General features: G+C 48.5%; 1 protein-coding gene across 1 annotated transcript in view; it reads right to left on the bottom strand.

The window, feature by feature from the left end:
• The window catches only part of MTMR12 (myotubularin related protein 12), a 41,687-nt gene that overhangs the window by 7,920 nt on the left and 16,369 nt on the right, over positions 1 to 17,398 (bottom strand). Inside the window, exons 7-12 of the mRNA XM_006761801.2 lie at positions 15,210 to 15,303; positions 10,488 to 10,617; positions 7,517 to 7,592; positions 1,896 to 2,002; positions 865 to 989; positions 179 to 257 (exon numbers count right to left, since the gene is read on the bottom strand). Coding sequence (XP_006761864.1) covers positions 179 to 257; positions 865 to 989; positions 1,896 to 2,002; positions 7,517 to 7,592; positions 10,488 to 10,617; positions 15,210 to 15,303 — 611 coding nt within the window. The remainder of the gene's footprint in view (positions 1 to 178; positions 258 to 864; positions 990 to 1,895; positions 2,003 to 7,516; positions 7,593 to 10,487; positions 10,618 to 15,209; positions 15,304 to 17,398) is intronic.

The raw sequence follows: 17,398 nt of genomic DNA, 5'->3' as shown, positions 1-17,398 counted from the left end.
AGTGTCTCTCCTGGGGAGCAGGGAGCATGTCTGTACATTCTGATCCCATGTGCACAGATAGGATAAATAACAAATGCAAAATGTTTACCTGTGAAATATAAAACACATTATCTGTCAATTTGCTTTACGACAATTAGAGAACTATAAAAGTCACAAGCAAAACAATGGCTTCAAATACCTGATTATGTCAAGCCAGCTGCTACTTTCCAACAAAGAAAACCATTTGATATCTGTGTCCCAAAATTCAGTACTGTTATCTGGGGGGAAAGAGCAGAGAAGTCAGGTGGCTCACGCACACGCCTGCACCGAACCTGCGCTGCTCGCTGCGCGACGCAACACGCTGCAAGGGCGTCCAGGCACAGGTCTCCGTTTCCATCAAGGCGCTTCCAGACCCCCGTGGGAATGGCTCTGAACTGGAAGGCCCTGGGAGTGTGTGGCAGCCAAACCAGGTGTTACTGCTGAGGGAAAAGGTGCCTGCGACAGGCACAGAGCCACACCCACCACCCTCACCTACGATCCAGGGAAGTACCACAGGCCGCTGCTCCTAGAAGTGGGACATCCTGGTGCCACGAGGGCCCAAGGGGGAGACCCAGCCTCCACTGGAACCCTAACACACCCATTCACCCACCTTGCATATCACTACCCCGTGCCCAGCCCACCTGACTCAGAGCCCCGCATCCCACAGACGTCTACTACTGCAAAGCTGCAAATTCAAATCAAAGGCTGATGGTCTGCAGGTCCTGGATGGTGAAAACTCTAGTGGAGACTCAGCTAGGGAAAGGGCCAGGGACAAGGCAGCACCTCCCACCGGATCCGCTGTGTGTCTTTCCTCTGTGACAGAACATGTTTGCCAGGATCTCTCACCTATCAGAAACAGCTGTTTAAACTTCGAGTACGCAGTCTGGATGTCGGGCAGGGACAGGAAGTTGCTTGATAGGTCTTCAGTTTTGACAATTTCATAGGGTGGCCTGTGGATGACCCTGTAAATTCTAGGTATCAAAAGTAATGCGTGATTAGAAAGGCAGACATGAACTAGAAGGGGCTGATTTCTCCTGAGCACTCGCTCCGGCCGAGACCTGTGTGAGGAGCTTTGCAGGTGCCCTCCCATGTAACCCTCACCTGCGAGCGAGGCAGGCACAGGACCGCCGTGCCAGGCAGTGCGCGTGGAAAGGGAGGTGTGTGGCGTGCAGCTTCCTGGCCCGGGATTATGCCGTTTACACACTGATCGAGCCATGATTTGAACTAAGGCAATTTAACTCCAAAGTCTACGCCTTTTCTCCTTTGTCTTTCGGTTTCATTGGGATATAACTGACCCACAGCACTGTCCGAGGAGTACAGAGTGATGACTCGTCCTACATATACTATGAAATGACTACCACGATAACTTTACAGCCATTATCTCGAACATGTTCTTTTTTCTTTCAATTTTGTTTTGTATTGGTTTCAGGTGTACAGCTTAGTGGTTAGACGATCATATACTCTACATAATGTTCCCGTTGGTATTTCCAATATTCACCTGGAACCATATATACGTATTCCAATATAATTGATTATATCCCCTCTGCTTTACTTACGGCAACGTGACTATTTTGTAACTATCAATTTGTACTTAATTCATGTACTTTGGGTTTTAACTTTTTATTTTGAAAATTTTCAAACATGCAGCACAGTGACGTGCGCCATGACCTCAACTGGACAGCTGTGAATAGCACAGACACCTGGCCACTGCCCCTAACGCTCAGCGTGCGTCATTAAAAACAGCCACTCGAGGTTGCACACGGGAATGCCACACGACCAGAGGTAAGCAGATATGGAGACACTACTAGGAACTGCCCCTTGCTTCTCGGAAAACAAGAACAAAGCTGAACACTAACAAAACACTAAACAGCACTGACCCATCCAGGAAGTTCTTGTGGGTTTGTAGAATGCCATCGTCCTGTTCTCTGGGCAGCGCTGACATTTTTAAAAGGGCACATCCATTGTGGTAGGACCAACACCATATCTGCGGAGGGAAATGAAGATTTTCTCAGATAATATACACGACAACAGGGACGGGTAAACTTAGCATTTAAATCCAGTCACAGAGGGAAACATTTTTAAGTTCAATACGAAATGCTGGATTTATTCAACTTCGCTAAGTTCAGGAGGAGCTTCAGCGAAAAAGACCGACCGGCTTAGAAAACAAACAGTCTTGGTGGACACGCTCAGACCTGCTGCTGGTCTGACACACGCCTCTGGCTTGGCCTTCGCACTGGGAGCCTAGAGGCTGACCACACCGCTGCTGTTATTACCGGGGCAGGGGCTCCTGCTGGAGTGAGGCTGGGCAGCCAGGACTTCACCTGGATCGGCTCACTCCGTCCTCACACTGGGGCAGGTATGATTATCATCACGGTTAACAAGAAGAAACTGAGGCCTGCAGACCAAGTAACTTCCCAAGTTACCCCCAGGCGAGGACGTCAAGGACCAACAAAGGGAGGGAGGGCAAGAGAAGAAGAGGTCCTGGGAGTGACCACAGTGACAGTCTCCGTGTTTCTTTGGATACACCGGCCATGTTCACTGGCTGGTTGGTTTGCTGTTTGGCAGCAGCAAAAGCAGATCAGCAGTGCTCCGGGCACTGACCTGCCAGGAGGGCCTGGGAGGAGGCAGGCGAGGCTGAGGCTGGCTGGGGCCACTGAGTCCATGTATGGACTTGGTGCTGGGACACGGCCTGGCTAAGGGTTCCAGAGTAGCTAAAACCCGACCTCTGCTCCGCTGCCCCGATCAGACCCGGGCTCACAGGTAAGCCTGGAGGATTTCAGCTGCCACTGCTCTGCCACGCTCCAGGCACGACTGGGACGGAGGGCTTTCATCCATTCTATCTCCTTTCCTGCAGCAGAAAGGCTGTCACTCGTTTTCTATGGGGCACAACCACATCTAGCTCAGCTGGGGCGCTAAGATGCAACTCCCTCTCTCCTCTATTTGAAACGTAAATGGAAAAAGCAAACTTCCTGGACAGAGCGACTTCTCAGGAATTTAGCAAAAAAGCACGCCCTCCCCTATTGTAATATGTACTATTTCTGTCTGGGAAAGGGCTACAGGGTTCTTAGTGTGAATGACTTGACAATAGACAAGAATCATAGTTTGTTAATCTTGTTTACCTAAAGAAAGGAAGGGGAAATTATTCATTATTTCATACATCTCACAGGGTCTCTCTTAATAGGGCCCAAACCAGAGTTTTAGGGGCGCAGTTGGAGGCCAGGAAGCAGTGAAGTAAGGAAAGGAACTACTAAGGAGGTAAGAGGACCAAGACAGCACAGTGTTCCCAAAGCCAAGACAGGAATTTAAAAGGGAGACGGAGGCAGTGCCAACACTGTAGAGAGGGTGTGGGGGCCCGGGGCGCAGGCTCGGTGCCTCCCGAGGTGAGTGGCAGTGCGGGCAGCAGGGAGGCAGCGAAGACAGTGAGCTCAGACTGGCCCTAGCCTGGCAGCACGTGGAAGGAGCGTCAGACAGGAGCGTGGCTCTGCAGGAAGAGCCGCTTCGGGTGGGGAGGGCCGCGGAAGGGTTACGGGGAACGGAAAGACCGGGGAGCAGGTTCCAGCCACGCAAGGGCCGGAGACCCAGAGCCCAGGCAGAGGCCTGGGGTCGAGAGGAAGGAAGAGAGCACAGAGAAGGAGTGGAAAGGAAGGAAGCTGAGGGAGGTCTTGCAATTGCTGTCCAAGATCCCACTGAAGGAGGGCGAGTCTCCGAGAGCCAGAGAGTTCAGAACGCATCACACAGCCCAGGGAAGAGTGGCGCCAGGAGTTAATCAACAGGCGAGCCGCTGAGCAGAACGGGACCCCTCCACGGCAAGCTGAGTTCTCACGTATCCCATCGAGAGAATAATCTATAGCCCCACATAAAAAAATAAAAATAAAAGGAAATACTCTGGTTGGGGCCAAAGACTCCAGAAGGGCGGCAAGAGAATGACTGAAATTACAAACCACGGAGGCCTCCCTGAGAGGCGTGGCGGCAGGAAAGCAGACAGGGAAAGGCAGGGGAGCAGCGGACGGGACAGTGGTGATGGTTCCGCAGGACTGTGAATGCACCGAATGTCACTATGGTAAAGTTTACGTTCTGTGTATTGAGCGCTGTGTTCCCCGAACACATGTGTAAATCCCATCTGGCCAATAGTTTCTGCTGTCCGTTCACGCTCTCAGGACTGGCGACCTCATACAGTGAGCACGCCTTCCTACGGTTTCTACCGAAGTTCACTGCCGACCCCTCGCTCAGGTGTTCGCACACGTTCTGCTGCTAGAACACAGAACACCAGAGTCCCGCACAACGCGGCGGCGAAGCAGCTGGCCCCATGGGCAGGCGACTCCTGTTTCTCCCCACAGAGCACCCCTGTTCCTGGATCGTCTGGGAAAGGCTGACAGAGAAGACCCTCATTTCATTCCTCCAAGAGTGACTCGCAAACTGCGGTCCACGGACCCAAGATGGAGCCGAGACCCTGCCAGGCGCTCAGAAGCCCTGTCCTTGCCGCCGGGTGGCACTGGCACTGCTGGCAAGGGAGGCCACACGGCCCTGCCGCCCTGAGCCTCACTGCCACGCAGAGAACACGCGGTTTCCCTGGACAGGGTCCTCGGTGAGGGACTAAAGGCATTAACGTGACGGAATACAGGCAAGCAGCACAGCACAATGTCTCTCGCAGGGAAACGTGCTTATGCAACTGAGCTGCGGACCCGGCGAGCTGCTCTTTCCGTGTTCAGACTTCAGTAACGGGCAGACAGTCATTCTTTTTAAATAAATAAGTAAAGTGAGTTTATCACGTCAAGGAAAATAACTGACAAATTGTCGCCAACGGTTAAAAATTGAACTTTCAAGTAAAAATTAGGATTCTGGAAAAGCGAGTCTCTGACTTTTTATCTGGGCAGCTTCCAACAGTTAAAGGTCCTGCTGATGAAATGGGGTGTTATTGTGTGATTTTTATAATCTATAAGAAAGCGTCACTATCCGGACAACCTATATTACCTAGGGAGCCAGCATTTTCCAGATGAACAAGATTCATTCAAAGTACAAGATAGACCAGTGGTTTTAATTCAGAGAATGAAAAGTTTGATTATGTTTTCATCAGATTCCTTACTGCAATTAACCTCTATGAAACTCCCACTGGCCATTTTTTGGTGTACCATCGAAGAACAATCTTCTCAGTTATGAGAAAAGGCTATTAAATATTCCTCCCTTTTCCAAATACAGATGTGTGAGGCTGGATTTTTCTTCATGTCCTTCAACCACAGCCTAACATACCCTAACAGACTAAATGAAAGAGCATACAGAAGCAGACGGCTATCTTCTATTTTCTTTTTCTAATATGTTTTTTTAAAAATATATTTTATTGAGTTTTTACAGAGAGGAAAGGAGAGAGATAGAGAACCAGAAACATCGATGAGAGAGAAACATCGACCAGCTGCCTCCTGCACACTCCCCACTGGGGATGTGCCCGCAACCCAGGTACATGCCCTTGACCGGAATTGAACCTGGGACCTCTCAGTCCGCAGGCCGACGCTCTATCCACTGAGCCAAACCGGTTTCGGCCTAATATGTTTTTATTGGTTTCAGACAGAGAAAGGGAGAGGGCTCTCCCTATTGGAGAATGAGCCACAACCCGAGCATGTGCGCCGATTGGGAATTAAACCTTGACCTCCCGGTTCGTAGGTCAATGCTCAACTGCTGAGCCACCCAGGCCAGGCTTCTATTTTCAAAAACATGAAACTGCTTTTTAAAATTTTGGACAATATAGTTATTTTTTCATAGAAATGTGTTACTTCCATTAGCAGATAATGAGTTTATTACTAACATAACAATGTTTTTTATGATTTTTAAAAAATATTTTTATTGATTTCAGAGAGGATGAGAGAGAGGGAGAGAGAGAAACACCAATCGGTTGCCTCCTGCACGCCCCCTCCTGAGGATTGAGCCCGCAACCCAGGCATGTGCCCTTGACCGGAATCAAACCTGGGAACCTTCAGTCTCCAGGCCAATGCTCTATCCACTGGGCCAAATCAGCTAGGAAATGTTTTAATGTTTCAGTTCTATATTTTAAAAAATGTTATTGATTTTAGAGAGAGAGGAAGGAGAGGGAGAGAGAGAGAAGCATCAATGTGAGAGAGAAACATCGATTGGTTGCCTCCCATATGCACATCAAACAGGATTGAAACTGCAAGCTGGGTGTGTTCCCTGACTGGAAAGCAAACCAGCAACTTTCGGTGCGTGGGATGATGCTCAAAACAACTGAGCCACACTGGCCTGGGCCAGTTTTAATTTTTCACATGGCAAATATCAGTACATACAACCACATAAACAAAGACTTTTTTGAGATCCTCAGTAATTTTTAAGAGTGTAAAGTCCTAAGACCAGAAAGTTTGAGAACTGCTGCTCTAAATTGAAGGTTGCAAACTGGTGGTACATGAACCAACTCGGGCCCAAAGACATGTTTTTTAAACCTTCAAGTCAGATGCGTCCATTTAGAAATCGGGAAAACACACACAGAAATCCTACCTGTTTTCTCCTGAGGAGGCAGAGCACCTGGCAACACCAGGCCCATATTCCCACCCCGCACGGGCCTGCTGGCACGGAGCAGCCGCTCTGCGCTGTCATTACGCTCGGCCTGCACGTGTCTCTGGGCAGGTGACCCCAGCGTACACACCGCCTCCTGCACGGGAGGGAGGGGCCTTTCTGGTGAACCAGCCATGCACACAGCAGAGCCCGTGTTTGCAATTCTCATTCCTCGCTAAATTCCTGCCGGCTTGGCACCTCCCAACCGCCCAATAGAAACTAGAGTAAGTGCCAGAGGCTTGCTCTCTCTGATCAGTGAGACATTAAATATGGCTCCCATCCAGCGACTCTGTGAAAACTCAGTAATCGCTTTATGTTGTCTCTGGGGAAAAGACGGCCATGCCCATTCCAGATGAGTGGTGGGGCCAAGTAGGAGCTTAGACTCTACTGCCCTCAGAGTGGTTGGTTCAGCCTCAAATCACTTAGGTGTCAAATCAGGCTGTCTTTCAATACTAGGCAGATCTGTGACCCTCTATGACAGTGGATCTCAACCTTCCTAATGCCGAGACCCTTTAATACAGTTCCTCATGTGGTGGTGACCACCAATGTCATTGTGACAAATGGAACATAATGAAAGCATAGTGATGAATCACAAAAACAATATGTAATTATATATGTGTTTTCCGATGGTCTTAGGCGACCCCTGTGAAAGGGTTGTTCGACCCCCAAAGGGGTCTTGACCCACAAGTTGAGAACCGCTGCTCTAAGAGCTGTGAGAAGGTATCTGCTGAGCATGCCAGGACCTCTGTGAGAACTTCAGAACCCTGTCCCAGGGAGCCTCAAGCCTAAGGCTCTCCCCTAGGGAGTCCCTAAGATATTTTTGGATCACTTTTGGACTGAAGACAAACTATTCAGTACTAAAGCCAAAGGTTTTCAGGAGAACAATTTGCCAAGATGGACCGATGAGCAACCCAGGGCTGTTCGGGTTTCCAGATGCACTTACTGGGACACCGTGGCCCTGGAAGCGTGACACAGTCTCTTCAGGAAGAGGGGCGGGGACAACGAAGTATGCTGGCAGCCTGGAAGAGAGAGGGCGGCAGTTTCAGGACTGGAGTTAATTCACGAGACATGGAAGCTCAGCTTTAATGAACACAGGAAGCTAAGCAGAGGGGTAGGAAACGGGTCCTAGTTCCCTGTCAGGAACCAGGGCAGGTGAGCTCTCTCCAGTCACATCAGTCGGGAGCCTAAGTGCAAAGCCAAGCTCTGCCTGAGTCTGTGTCACCGCAGGGGAAGGTCTCACCCCAGAATGAGGGCCTGGAGCATGAGCACAAATGCCCAAGCTGGGAGTGATCTCTGTGGTCACATTCGGGCAAAAGAAGCAATGACGCTGCTCTCAGTCAGATTACTGAAAGCGGTGATCACTATGGCTACTGCCCATCTTGCCAAGGGCTCTCACAACACCCAGTGCTTACTTCATGCCCGACTCTGTTCTAATTACCTCCCATGAGTTATTTACTTCATCTTCCCAACAGCGCGATGGGGCATGTGCTAGGGTTATTTCCATTTGGCAGATAAAGAAGCTGAGACGCAGCCCTGCGAAGGCCTCCGCAGGTCACACAGTAGTGGGCACAGTGGAGCGAGGTCCGGACCCCAGCACTCTGACTCCAGATCCCTCATGAGAAAGTCTACAACTAACCGAGCGGCTAGGGAGGGACGTGGAAAGGGGCTTCAGAGTGCAGAGCGCAGGGCTCCGCCGGCTCCACGCCCCCCGTCACAGAGGCGGCTTCTTCTAACCAGGCTGCCCACGGGCTGTGGCCGTGGAGCTGGAAGCTTTCACTCAGAGCTTGAGAGGAAGCCTCACGGGAGGCGGGCAGGTGGGGTGAGGGACCCAGGGCGACACACAGAGCAGCAATGGCGCCCTGGGCCGTCTGTTCACAGGCTCCTGCTACACGAGTCCTCCAGGGCCAAGGCCTCCCGCCACCTTCCTGGGAGAGGGGACGAGAAAGCTCTTCAGGGGAAGGAGCAAACTGTGGGGCTGGAACAGCCGCTCTGACCGTGGGGGAAGGGGACGTAGACACTGGGTCTCTCACTCCTCTCCAGTCTGATCGGAGTCCCTCTCCCTACCCAGGGGGCTTTCATTAATGCACTCCCTGCCTCCTCCTTCTGGGGTCCCTCTTCAACCCAGAATCTGAGGGCACACGGGGTGGGGCAAAAGCAGGCTTACAGTGGCCCTCTCTCTCAGAATATCTTCTTGTGCTGCACCCTCCTTCTCACTTAAAGGAAGCCCTTACCGTTCCTTTGGCATTTACTGAATTGCAGCATCACCACTCTTGCACTTTAAGGCCATGTCTGAGTAAAAGAAGGGTCACGTGAACACAAGCGCTGTGATACCACGACCGTCAGTCTGAGAACCAACAGGACTGTGAGGGGCAGGAGCATCTGCACACGGACGTGCTGGACAGGGCGGCGTGATTCACATCCTGGGAGGGACGCAGTCGAACAGCATGAGGTTTCTTCACGCTGCTCAGAACAGCACCCGATTGCACTCTTATGCATTGTTTATTTCTGGAATTTTCCATGTAACATTTTGGCCTGCAGTTGACCACAGGTAACTAAAACCATGGAAAACAAAACTATGGGTAAGGGAAGACTACTGTTCAAATTTTATGAAACTGTCAGCAGAGTGCTGGGCGTTATGCTCCAAAATGATAAGATTCAAGTTTCCAAAAGAGAATTATGCAGAGTCATCCTTTAAAATGTAGGTCAGAGCACATCCTGCCTCTGCTCAGACTCCTCCTCACTGAACTATAAATCCTTCTGAAGCCTCCCAGGCGGTCACCTCCAGCCACTCCCTCCTCCCCGACCTCACCCACTGGCTCACTCCTCTCCAGCCCCTGGCCCCTCGCTGTTCCCCACACAGCCGGACAAGAGTCTACCGCAGGCCTTGGTTCCTGTTGACCCGTCCTGCCCTGGCCCTAACCTACTTTTCCCCTCGGCGCTTCTGCCTTCCAGTCCACTACTAATGCTCAGTCACTCTGTCACATCTCCTGCCACTGCAATGACAGCTCCCGAGAGGCGGGGGTCCTTAGACTGTTCGCTGCTGTATCTTTAGTGGCCAGGACTTCCTGGCACAGAGTAGGCACTACAAATTTTTATTGAATGAATAAATAAATTGAAATGTTTGATAAGAGGAAAGCAAATATACAATATAAATTCAGAGATGCCTCTAAAAATTTTACACTTAGATTATAGATACAGTAATGGGGGAAAAAGACACAAATTTGCTCTTGAATGTTTGAAGGGACACTTTAAGGGTATTAGTGTGGAGAAAGGGGAACCTTCTGATGGGAATGTAAAATGGAGTCGTTGCTGTGGAAAACAGAGTGCAGTTCCTCAAAAAGTTAAATTTAGAGTCGCTACCTGGCCTAGCAATTCCACTCCTAAGTATTTACCCAAAAAGAAATGAAAATATATATCCACACAAAACCCTGGACTCAAATATTCACTGCAGCACTATTCATAATAGCCAAAAAGTGAAAATAACCCAAATGCCCATCAACTGATGAAGGGTAAATAAAACGTGGTACACACATCCATCCCATGAAATATTACTCAGCAATAAAAAAGAACGACATTCTAATAAATGCTACAACATGGATGAGCCTTAATAACATTATGCCAAGTGGAAGGAGCCAGGCATGAAGACCGCGTATTACATGACTCCATTTATATGAAGGTATAGATACGGCGAGTAGCTGAGTGGCTGCCTGGGGCTGGGGGTGTTGTGAGGACATGGGAGAGACTCCTAATGAGGATGAAGTTTCTTGGGGGACGATGAAAACTGACGGGAGTCATGGATGCCCAGCTGTGTGACTATATCTGAAAACACTGTATGTTTCAAATAGGTGAACTGTCTGGCAAGTGAGTTAAATCTCAGTAAAGATGTTTTTAAAAAACACAGGGTGAGCGCTTACCTCTCACAGACTTTGTAGCCTTCGTTGACACTCACTGCCTTGTACTTCATGCTGCCTTTGGTCCGCTCCAGTTCCCAGCACCAGTCCTCCAGTGTGTCAAACATCACAGTATGGTTTTTGGGATTGGTGGCTGACAAAATAAATTTAAAAGACAATACACTCTTAGCATGAAGCGCTGGTATGTTAATGATGTGAAAGTGAATCCTCAGACCCCAGTTTCCTCTACTATGCCCATGATTATCCAAGCAGAATGATTCACTGCTTAATCTAACTTTGTTCTTCTTTTTTGTCATTATATCAAAATTACGACTGAGGCTCTTTTTTTTTTTTTAAATCCTCACCCGAGGATATGCTTAGAGAGAGGAAGGGAGAGAAAGGGAGAGTGAGAGAAACACTGATGTGAGAAACATAGATTGGTTGCTTTCCGTACTTGCGCCCCAGCTGGGAATCACACCTGCGACCAGGCATGTGCTCTGACCGGGAATGGAACTGGCAACCCTCAGTGCATGGGCCAACCCACTGAGCCACTCCAGCCGGGCGAGGCTCTCTGTCTTTTCATACTGCAGCAAAGGACTCGTTCTCATGCCTTTCCTTGCAAAAGTCATTATAGCTCCATTTTCAGTCATCTGACCATGGGACAATTTTTATGACATAAAAAGATCTTGAGAGGCACTGAAGACCGGCTTAGCACAAATGCTAAAATAGATGTTTAGCCAATATGTGCACAGGATGCAAACTTATCCGACAGCATGCCAGATTCCTGAGTGTAAATCCGCCTTCACTCTGAAGACACCCTGCCCAGATGAGTTTCCAGTGTAACACCCGTTCCTGAAGGCCACAACCACTCAGAGCCATGGCGTCCCCACGGCTGCGTCACGGGGACGACACCTCTGCCCCCGCCCTGCCCTGCGACCACCTGCGGGAAGGGCATGCCCAGGACACTGCTTCTGTAGCTCAGCCCTCGCCCAGGCCACAGCACTGCTTGTTGGGGTGAAATGCGCTACTAGAGTTTGGGGTATTTAAGCCTTTACACATCTAAAAAAACAAGCATTCTGGGGAAATAAAACAAAACTCCCACCTGCTCTTTTTAATAAAACCAGATCATTGTATAAAGGATGATAATAAGAAAAATGGTTTAGAAAACACAGTAATTAAGTATATATGTATGTGCCAGGCACTGTTCTGAACAAACTACATGAACGAACCAAGTCCTTAAAACCCTACAAGTTAGATGATATCCTTTCTTCCAGCTTACAGGTGCAGCACAGAAAGGTCAAATGACTTGGCCAAGGCCACAGAGCTAGGCAACGGCAGAACTGGAATCGAAACCTAGCAAATATTTAAAAAGTCCATAAAATGATAAATGCAATAAAGTTTCCCCATGGACATAAATAATAATACTCCAATTCAAGCATAACAGATCATTTTCTCCACAATATAGGTAGGTCCTTCCCCAAAAGGCCATCATAAGAATTTAGGAGTACCTTTCCACCAAGCACAGTAATGAATTGTTAAGCCTGAGAACAGTGAAGGGTGCTCAGCTTGCAAAGCAGCCAGCTCTCCACACCCCTACGCAGTGAAAAAGCTAACTGGTCAAGTCACAATTATCTGTTATAATCTTTATTATCAAAATCTGGGGTTAGAAGGAGGAGAGAAGAAGGATGGGGTTAAAATAGAATAAAAGATGCTTCATATCCTGGGCCTTCTGGCACAACAAGCCACCACAAGGTAACCAAACTGCCAGGGTTTCAGCACACGACTGACATACGTTCGCCAGCTGAGAAACTGTTCTACCCTAGGTCCGGACCAAGAATCAGGATAAAAGGAAGAAGCAGAACTCCTAAAAATAGAGGATGATTTTTCAAGTGTAAACCCAATACAGGTTTATTTAAATTACAGTAATCAACAAAGTCATATTTTGCATACCTTATATTGCAACAAGCAGTTGTAAGCCAGGACCTAATCAGCACTTGTACATACATTTAAAGTGAAAAGGTAGCCCCAGCTGGTTTGTTTCAGTGGATAGAGCGTCAGCCTGAGGACTGAAGGGTCCTGGGTTCAAGTCCTGGTCAGGGCATATGTCTGGGTTGCGGGCTCAATCCCCAGTAGGGGGCGCGCATGAGGCAGCCGTTCAATGATTCTCTCCCATCACTGATGTTTCTTTCTCCCTTCCTCTCTAAAATCAATTTTAACAATATTTTTTAAAAGTGAAAAGATGTGCCCTAACCAGTCTGGCTCAGTGGATAGAGTGTCGGCCTGCAGACTGAAAGGTCCTAGGTTCGATTCCGGTCAAGGGCATGTACCTTAGTTGTGGGCACATCCCCAGTAGGAGATGTGCAGGAGGCAGCTGATCGACGTTTCTCTCTCATCAATGTTTCTAACTCTCTATCCCTCTCCCTTCCTCTCTGTGAAAAAAATCAATAAAATATGTATATTAAAAAAAAAAGTGAAAAGATGAACTTATTCAATGAAGAAACAAATTTTATGTTCAGCCTAATAGTCGTGCTAAGTGTGTTTTATGTCAACGTAATCCTCTGAAATAACCTGTCCTGTGTAATATGCAGTTATACTCTCAATGAACCCTCACTTAGTACCGTCCTCTGTGTCACACACTTAAGAATTTATACTCTTCACAACACTTCAAAGGAAACATGAACACTATTGGTTTTTAAAATGAGAAAACAGAGGCCCAAAGCCCCACAGCTACTAAGCAGCCAAGCAAGGATGCGAACTCGAGTGGGACAGACCCCAAAACTCACACCTTTTCTACTAAATCACCATAGTTCCCAAACACCACCTGCTCTCAGCTCTCTCCAGCGCTGCCCGTACCCGCTGTGCCCACCAGACATGCCCATGTCCTCCATCAGCTCAGGCACAGCCTGCGCCCTCTGGCAGCCCACCCTCCTCCCTCCCCGGGGTCGGGCGCGTCCTCCTGCTCCTCAGCCCCTCCCGACAGAGGCCACATCCCTCAGCTGCTTCGGAGGCGATGCTCTTCGGGCAGGGGCGTAGCCCTGTTCACCCACGAGCCCCAGTGCCGGCCCCTCAGCAAGCACCCGACACGTGCTGGCTGACGAGCAGCAAGTGGCATGCACTCTGCATTCCAGAAAGGCTGATACGGGCGTTAAACTAACATGCCACCTCCCTGACGAGAAGCACAGAGCACGGGACCATCAAACGTCGATTTCCTGTTAGGAGTAATGGCAGAGCAAGAGGACAGCCGGAGGGAGAGACCGAGAGCAGGAAGGCAGACATCTGTGGAAACGCTACAATGCAAGGCCTTATTAATAGCTAATTCAGATGAAGAAACTTCCTTAAACGACCACTCTCTTTTCCAGTGAGCTGAATGGAAAATACTTGGAATCTCACATTTTCTACCCAAGCTAGTTTTCTGATGTATTCTTCTTTTACTAATGCTAACTGCAAACCCTTAGAGTTCACGATGGGCCACATACTCTTCTGCGTAGTTCACCTACATTCCCTAATGTAACCTTCCGAACATCTCAGTGAGGTAGATACCATTATTATCTCCATTTTACAGATGAATAAACTGAGACACAGAAAATGTAAGTAATTTGCTTAAGATCACACAGCTAGCAACTGGTGGACTTGGGATTCAAACCCAGGCATTCTGGCACCTGTGTCGACACTGCCTCTCAAGCTAGTCCATGAGCCTTCTGGTTGTCGCCTGATGTGTTCTTTTACGTACAGCTGTCCCACCCCTCCCCCCAAGTATCTGCTATCAAGCGTGTTCTAGTTGTTTAAGGACTGTCTAGCTCAGTTGGTGTGCCTACCAGACAGTCCCACGTCCACCAAAAGGTGGTGGGTTCGATTCCCGGCCACGGTGCATGCCCAGGTTGCAAGTTCGATCTCTGGTTGGGTCGCTTTTAGGAGGCAGCCCATCGATGTTTCTTTCTCACATCGATCTCTCTCGCTCCCTCTAAAGTCAATAAAGACACAGCCTCAGGTAAGGGTTGAAAACATAAATATTTAAAAGCCTTCTGGAATGCAAGGCAGCCTCCAGGGCAGCGGTTCTCAACCTGGGGGTCGCAGCCCCTGTGGGGGTTGAACGGCCCTTTCACAGGCGTCACCTTAGACCACCAGAAAACACGTATATAATTAGATATTGTTTTTTAGATTAATCACTATGCTTTCATTATGTTCACTTTGTAACAATGAAAATACCTCCTGCACATCAGATATTTACATGATGATTCATAACAGTAGCAAAGTGACAGTGATGAAGTAGCAACGAACATAATTTTATGGTTGGGGGTCACCACCACATGAGGAACTGTATTAAAGGGTCCGGCATGAGGAAGGTTGAGAACCACTGCTCTAGAGTCTGATGAAATGAAACCAAGTATATTAAAGTGGAAAAAAGAATCCAGGGACAAACAGGGCAATGTTAAACTTGTCTCAATTTTGTTTCTCTATAATCTCACATCCCCAGTTATAATATATTGATTTTACCTTTGATAAGAAACAAACCAATCATCCCTCAAAAAAAGACAACAAACCTAAAAATTGAGTTAAAGCAACGAAGATCACAGGAAAAATAACAAACTTTTTTTATTTAAAGAATCCTGCATGCGTCACCCCGGCAAAGGGGACCAATTGCTAGAGAAGAGGAGAAAATGCCCCATGGATGGGTTTTCTCCCAGCAGTTTCAGGTAGAAACTGGAAGCTCCGCTCCCTACAAACTACAGCCCACAAGACACTCACGCGTGTTGCTGTGCACAGCGGATGCATAGGAGAAGAGAAACAATCGCTTCAGCAGTTTAGGAGCCAGGGTGTGATGGATGATGCCACTGACAATCTAGAAAAGAAGCACGCAATGGAGGTAGTCATGTCTTTGGCAGAAAGCACCGAGTTGTCTAAGTTTTCAGTCCAGCTAATAGGCACCTTGGGGGCAGCATGTGACAACGCACTGAGATCTGCTTCCAGGAAGCTATCCTATATAATAAAGAGCTAGTATGCAAATAGTCGTGACGCCCTTATGCCATAACGACCCATCAGCAGGAGGCTGCGTGCATGCAGCGAGGCCGGGGGACGTGAGGCTGCGTCCCCCACCTGGTGCCGGCCAGAGGACATGAGGCTGTTATTGTTTATTAACAAATTTATATATTATTTTCATATACATTTTACTAATTTTCTTTCATCTCTGACACTTCTATTATAAAGGACAAATAGCAATATTAAAATATTTCCTCTAATTAATTCCCTTTTAGTGTGCATGAATTTCATGCACCGGGCCACCAGTCAATATATATAAAAAGCCAGCGACCAAATGCCCTAACGACCATAATAACCTAACTGGTCGCTATGACGCCCACTGTGGCCAGTGAACTGGCCTGATCAGGTATATACATCTCCTTTTCTCCCCCTTGACCCAAGAGCTTTCTATGTCAGTGGTTCTCAACCTTCCTAATGCCGCGGCCCTTTAATACAGTTCCTCATGTTCTGGTGACCCCCCAACCATAAAATTATTTTTGTTGCTACTTCACAACTGTAATTTTACTACTGTTATGAATCGTAATGTAAATATCTGATATGCGGGATGTATTTTCATTGTTACAAATTGAACATAATTAAAGCATAGTGATTAATCACAAAAACAATATGTAATTATATATGTGTTTTCCGATGCTCTTAGGCAACCCCTGTGAAAGGGTCATTTGACCCCCAAAGGGGTTGTGACCCACAGGTTGAGAACCGCTGCTCTATGTGGTTTGCTGAGGCTGATGCCTGGCCAGTATTGCAGCTTTACTTATTCCTCTGCTCAAACCTGCTCTTTTCCCATTCTTCCCAGTTACTGTTCTCAAAAGTATCCTTTAATAAGTACTGCCCACTACTGGACTCTCCCACCCCGATCAAGGGCGGGCTAGCCGGCCAAACGCCCCACCCCTTGCCCCTACCAGCCCTGCCCCCAATTGGCCCATCATACCACAAAGGCCTGCAGCCCCTTATAATTATACTGATTTCTGCTACTACCTATAGGCTCCATCAACCATTTGATTCAAAAACCAAAGAGAAAATTGAGCTAGTTGTGTAAGGGAAAAAATTATGTTCAAATCTTCATTAACCCAAATCCCCAAGGCCAGCCCAGGCCCTGATCGCAACCCCCCCAAATGGGGGGGGGCCGGCCAGCCAACCTCCTGCAGCCCTTCTCCCACACCCAGTCCCACCCCAAATCAGCCCTCCCACCCCGATCAGGGGCAAGGCCGGCTGGCCAACCACCCATGGCCCTTCCCCCAGGCCGCTGTCCCCCAATTGACACCCCTCACCCCATTTGGGGGCGGGGCCAGCCAGCCCACGACCCACAGCCCTTCCCCATGGCTGGCCCCACCCCCAATCAGCCTCCTAACTCCAATCGAGGGCGGGGCCCGCCAGCCAATCGCCCGCCATCTCCTCCTCCTGACAGACCCAGCCCAGATATGCCCTGATTGGGGCCAGGCTGGTCGGACCCCACCGTGGGCGAATTCATGCACTGGGCCTCTCTAGTCTGTTGTAATAACACCAAATAAACAAGGCTAACCATTCTGTCAGGTTTTCTAAGAACTTTGAATTTCTAGGGAAATTTTTAAAGCACAGCCCAATTTCTCAAAAACTACGTGCTAAGAAACCTCAAGGGCCATATTTAGATAACAACATACAGCTGATATCAGATAATAACCAACAAACGGAGTCAGCCTGACCCATTTCTGGCCTTTAGGACTTCCTTCTAGAAGATCAGAAGACATCAACCAATTGTGCTTTTTTGTTCAAGGTTCCCAGCCAAAGCAAGTTTAGGTAGACGACTAACTCGTCGTTTAGAGCGAGTTCCGGCTTCTCAGGGAACTTTCCGTGTCTGCACCATCTTCTGCTCAGGGAAATCCTGGGGCCCTGTCCTCTAATCTGACTGAGAGAAGATC

Source organism: Myotis davidii, unplaced genomic scaffold (assembly GCF_000327345.1).
Source record: "Myotis davidii unplaced genomic scaffold, ASM32734v1 scaffold496, whole genome shotgun sequence".
In the NCBI taxonomy this organism is placed as follows: domain Eukaryota; kingdom Metazoa; phylum Chordata; class Mammalia; order Chiroptera; family Vespertilionidae; genus Myotis; species Myotis davidii.
This window is presented reverse-complemented; position numbering and strand designations above follow the sequence as displayed.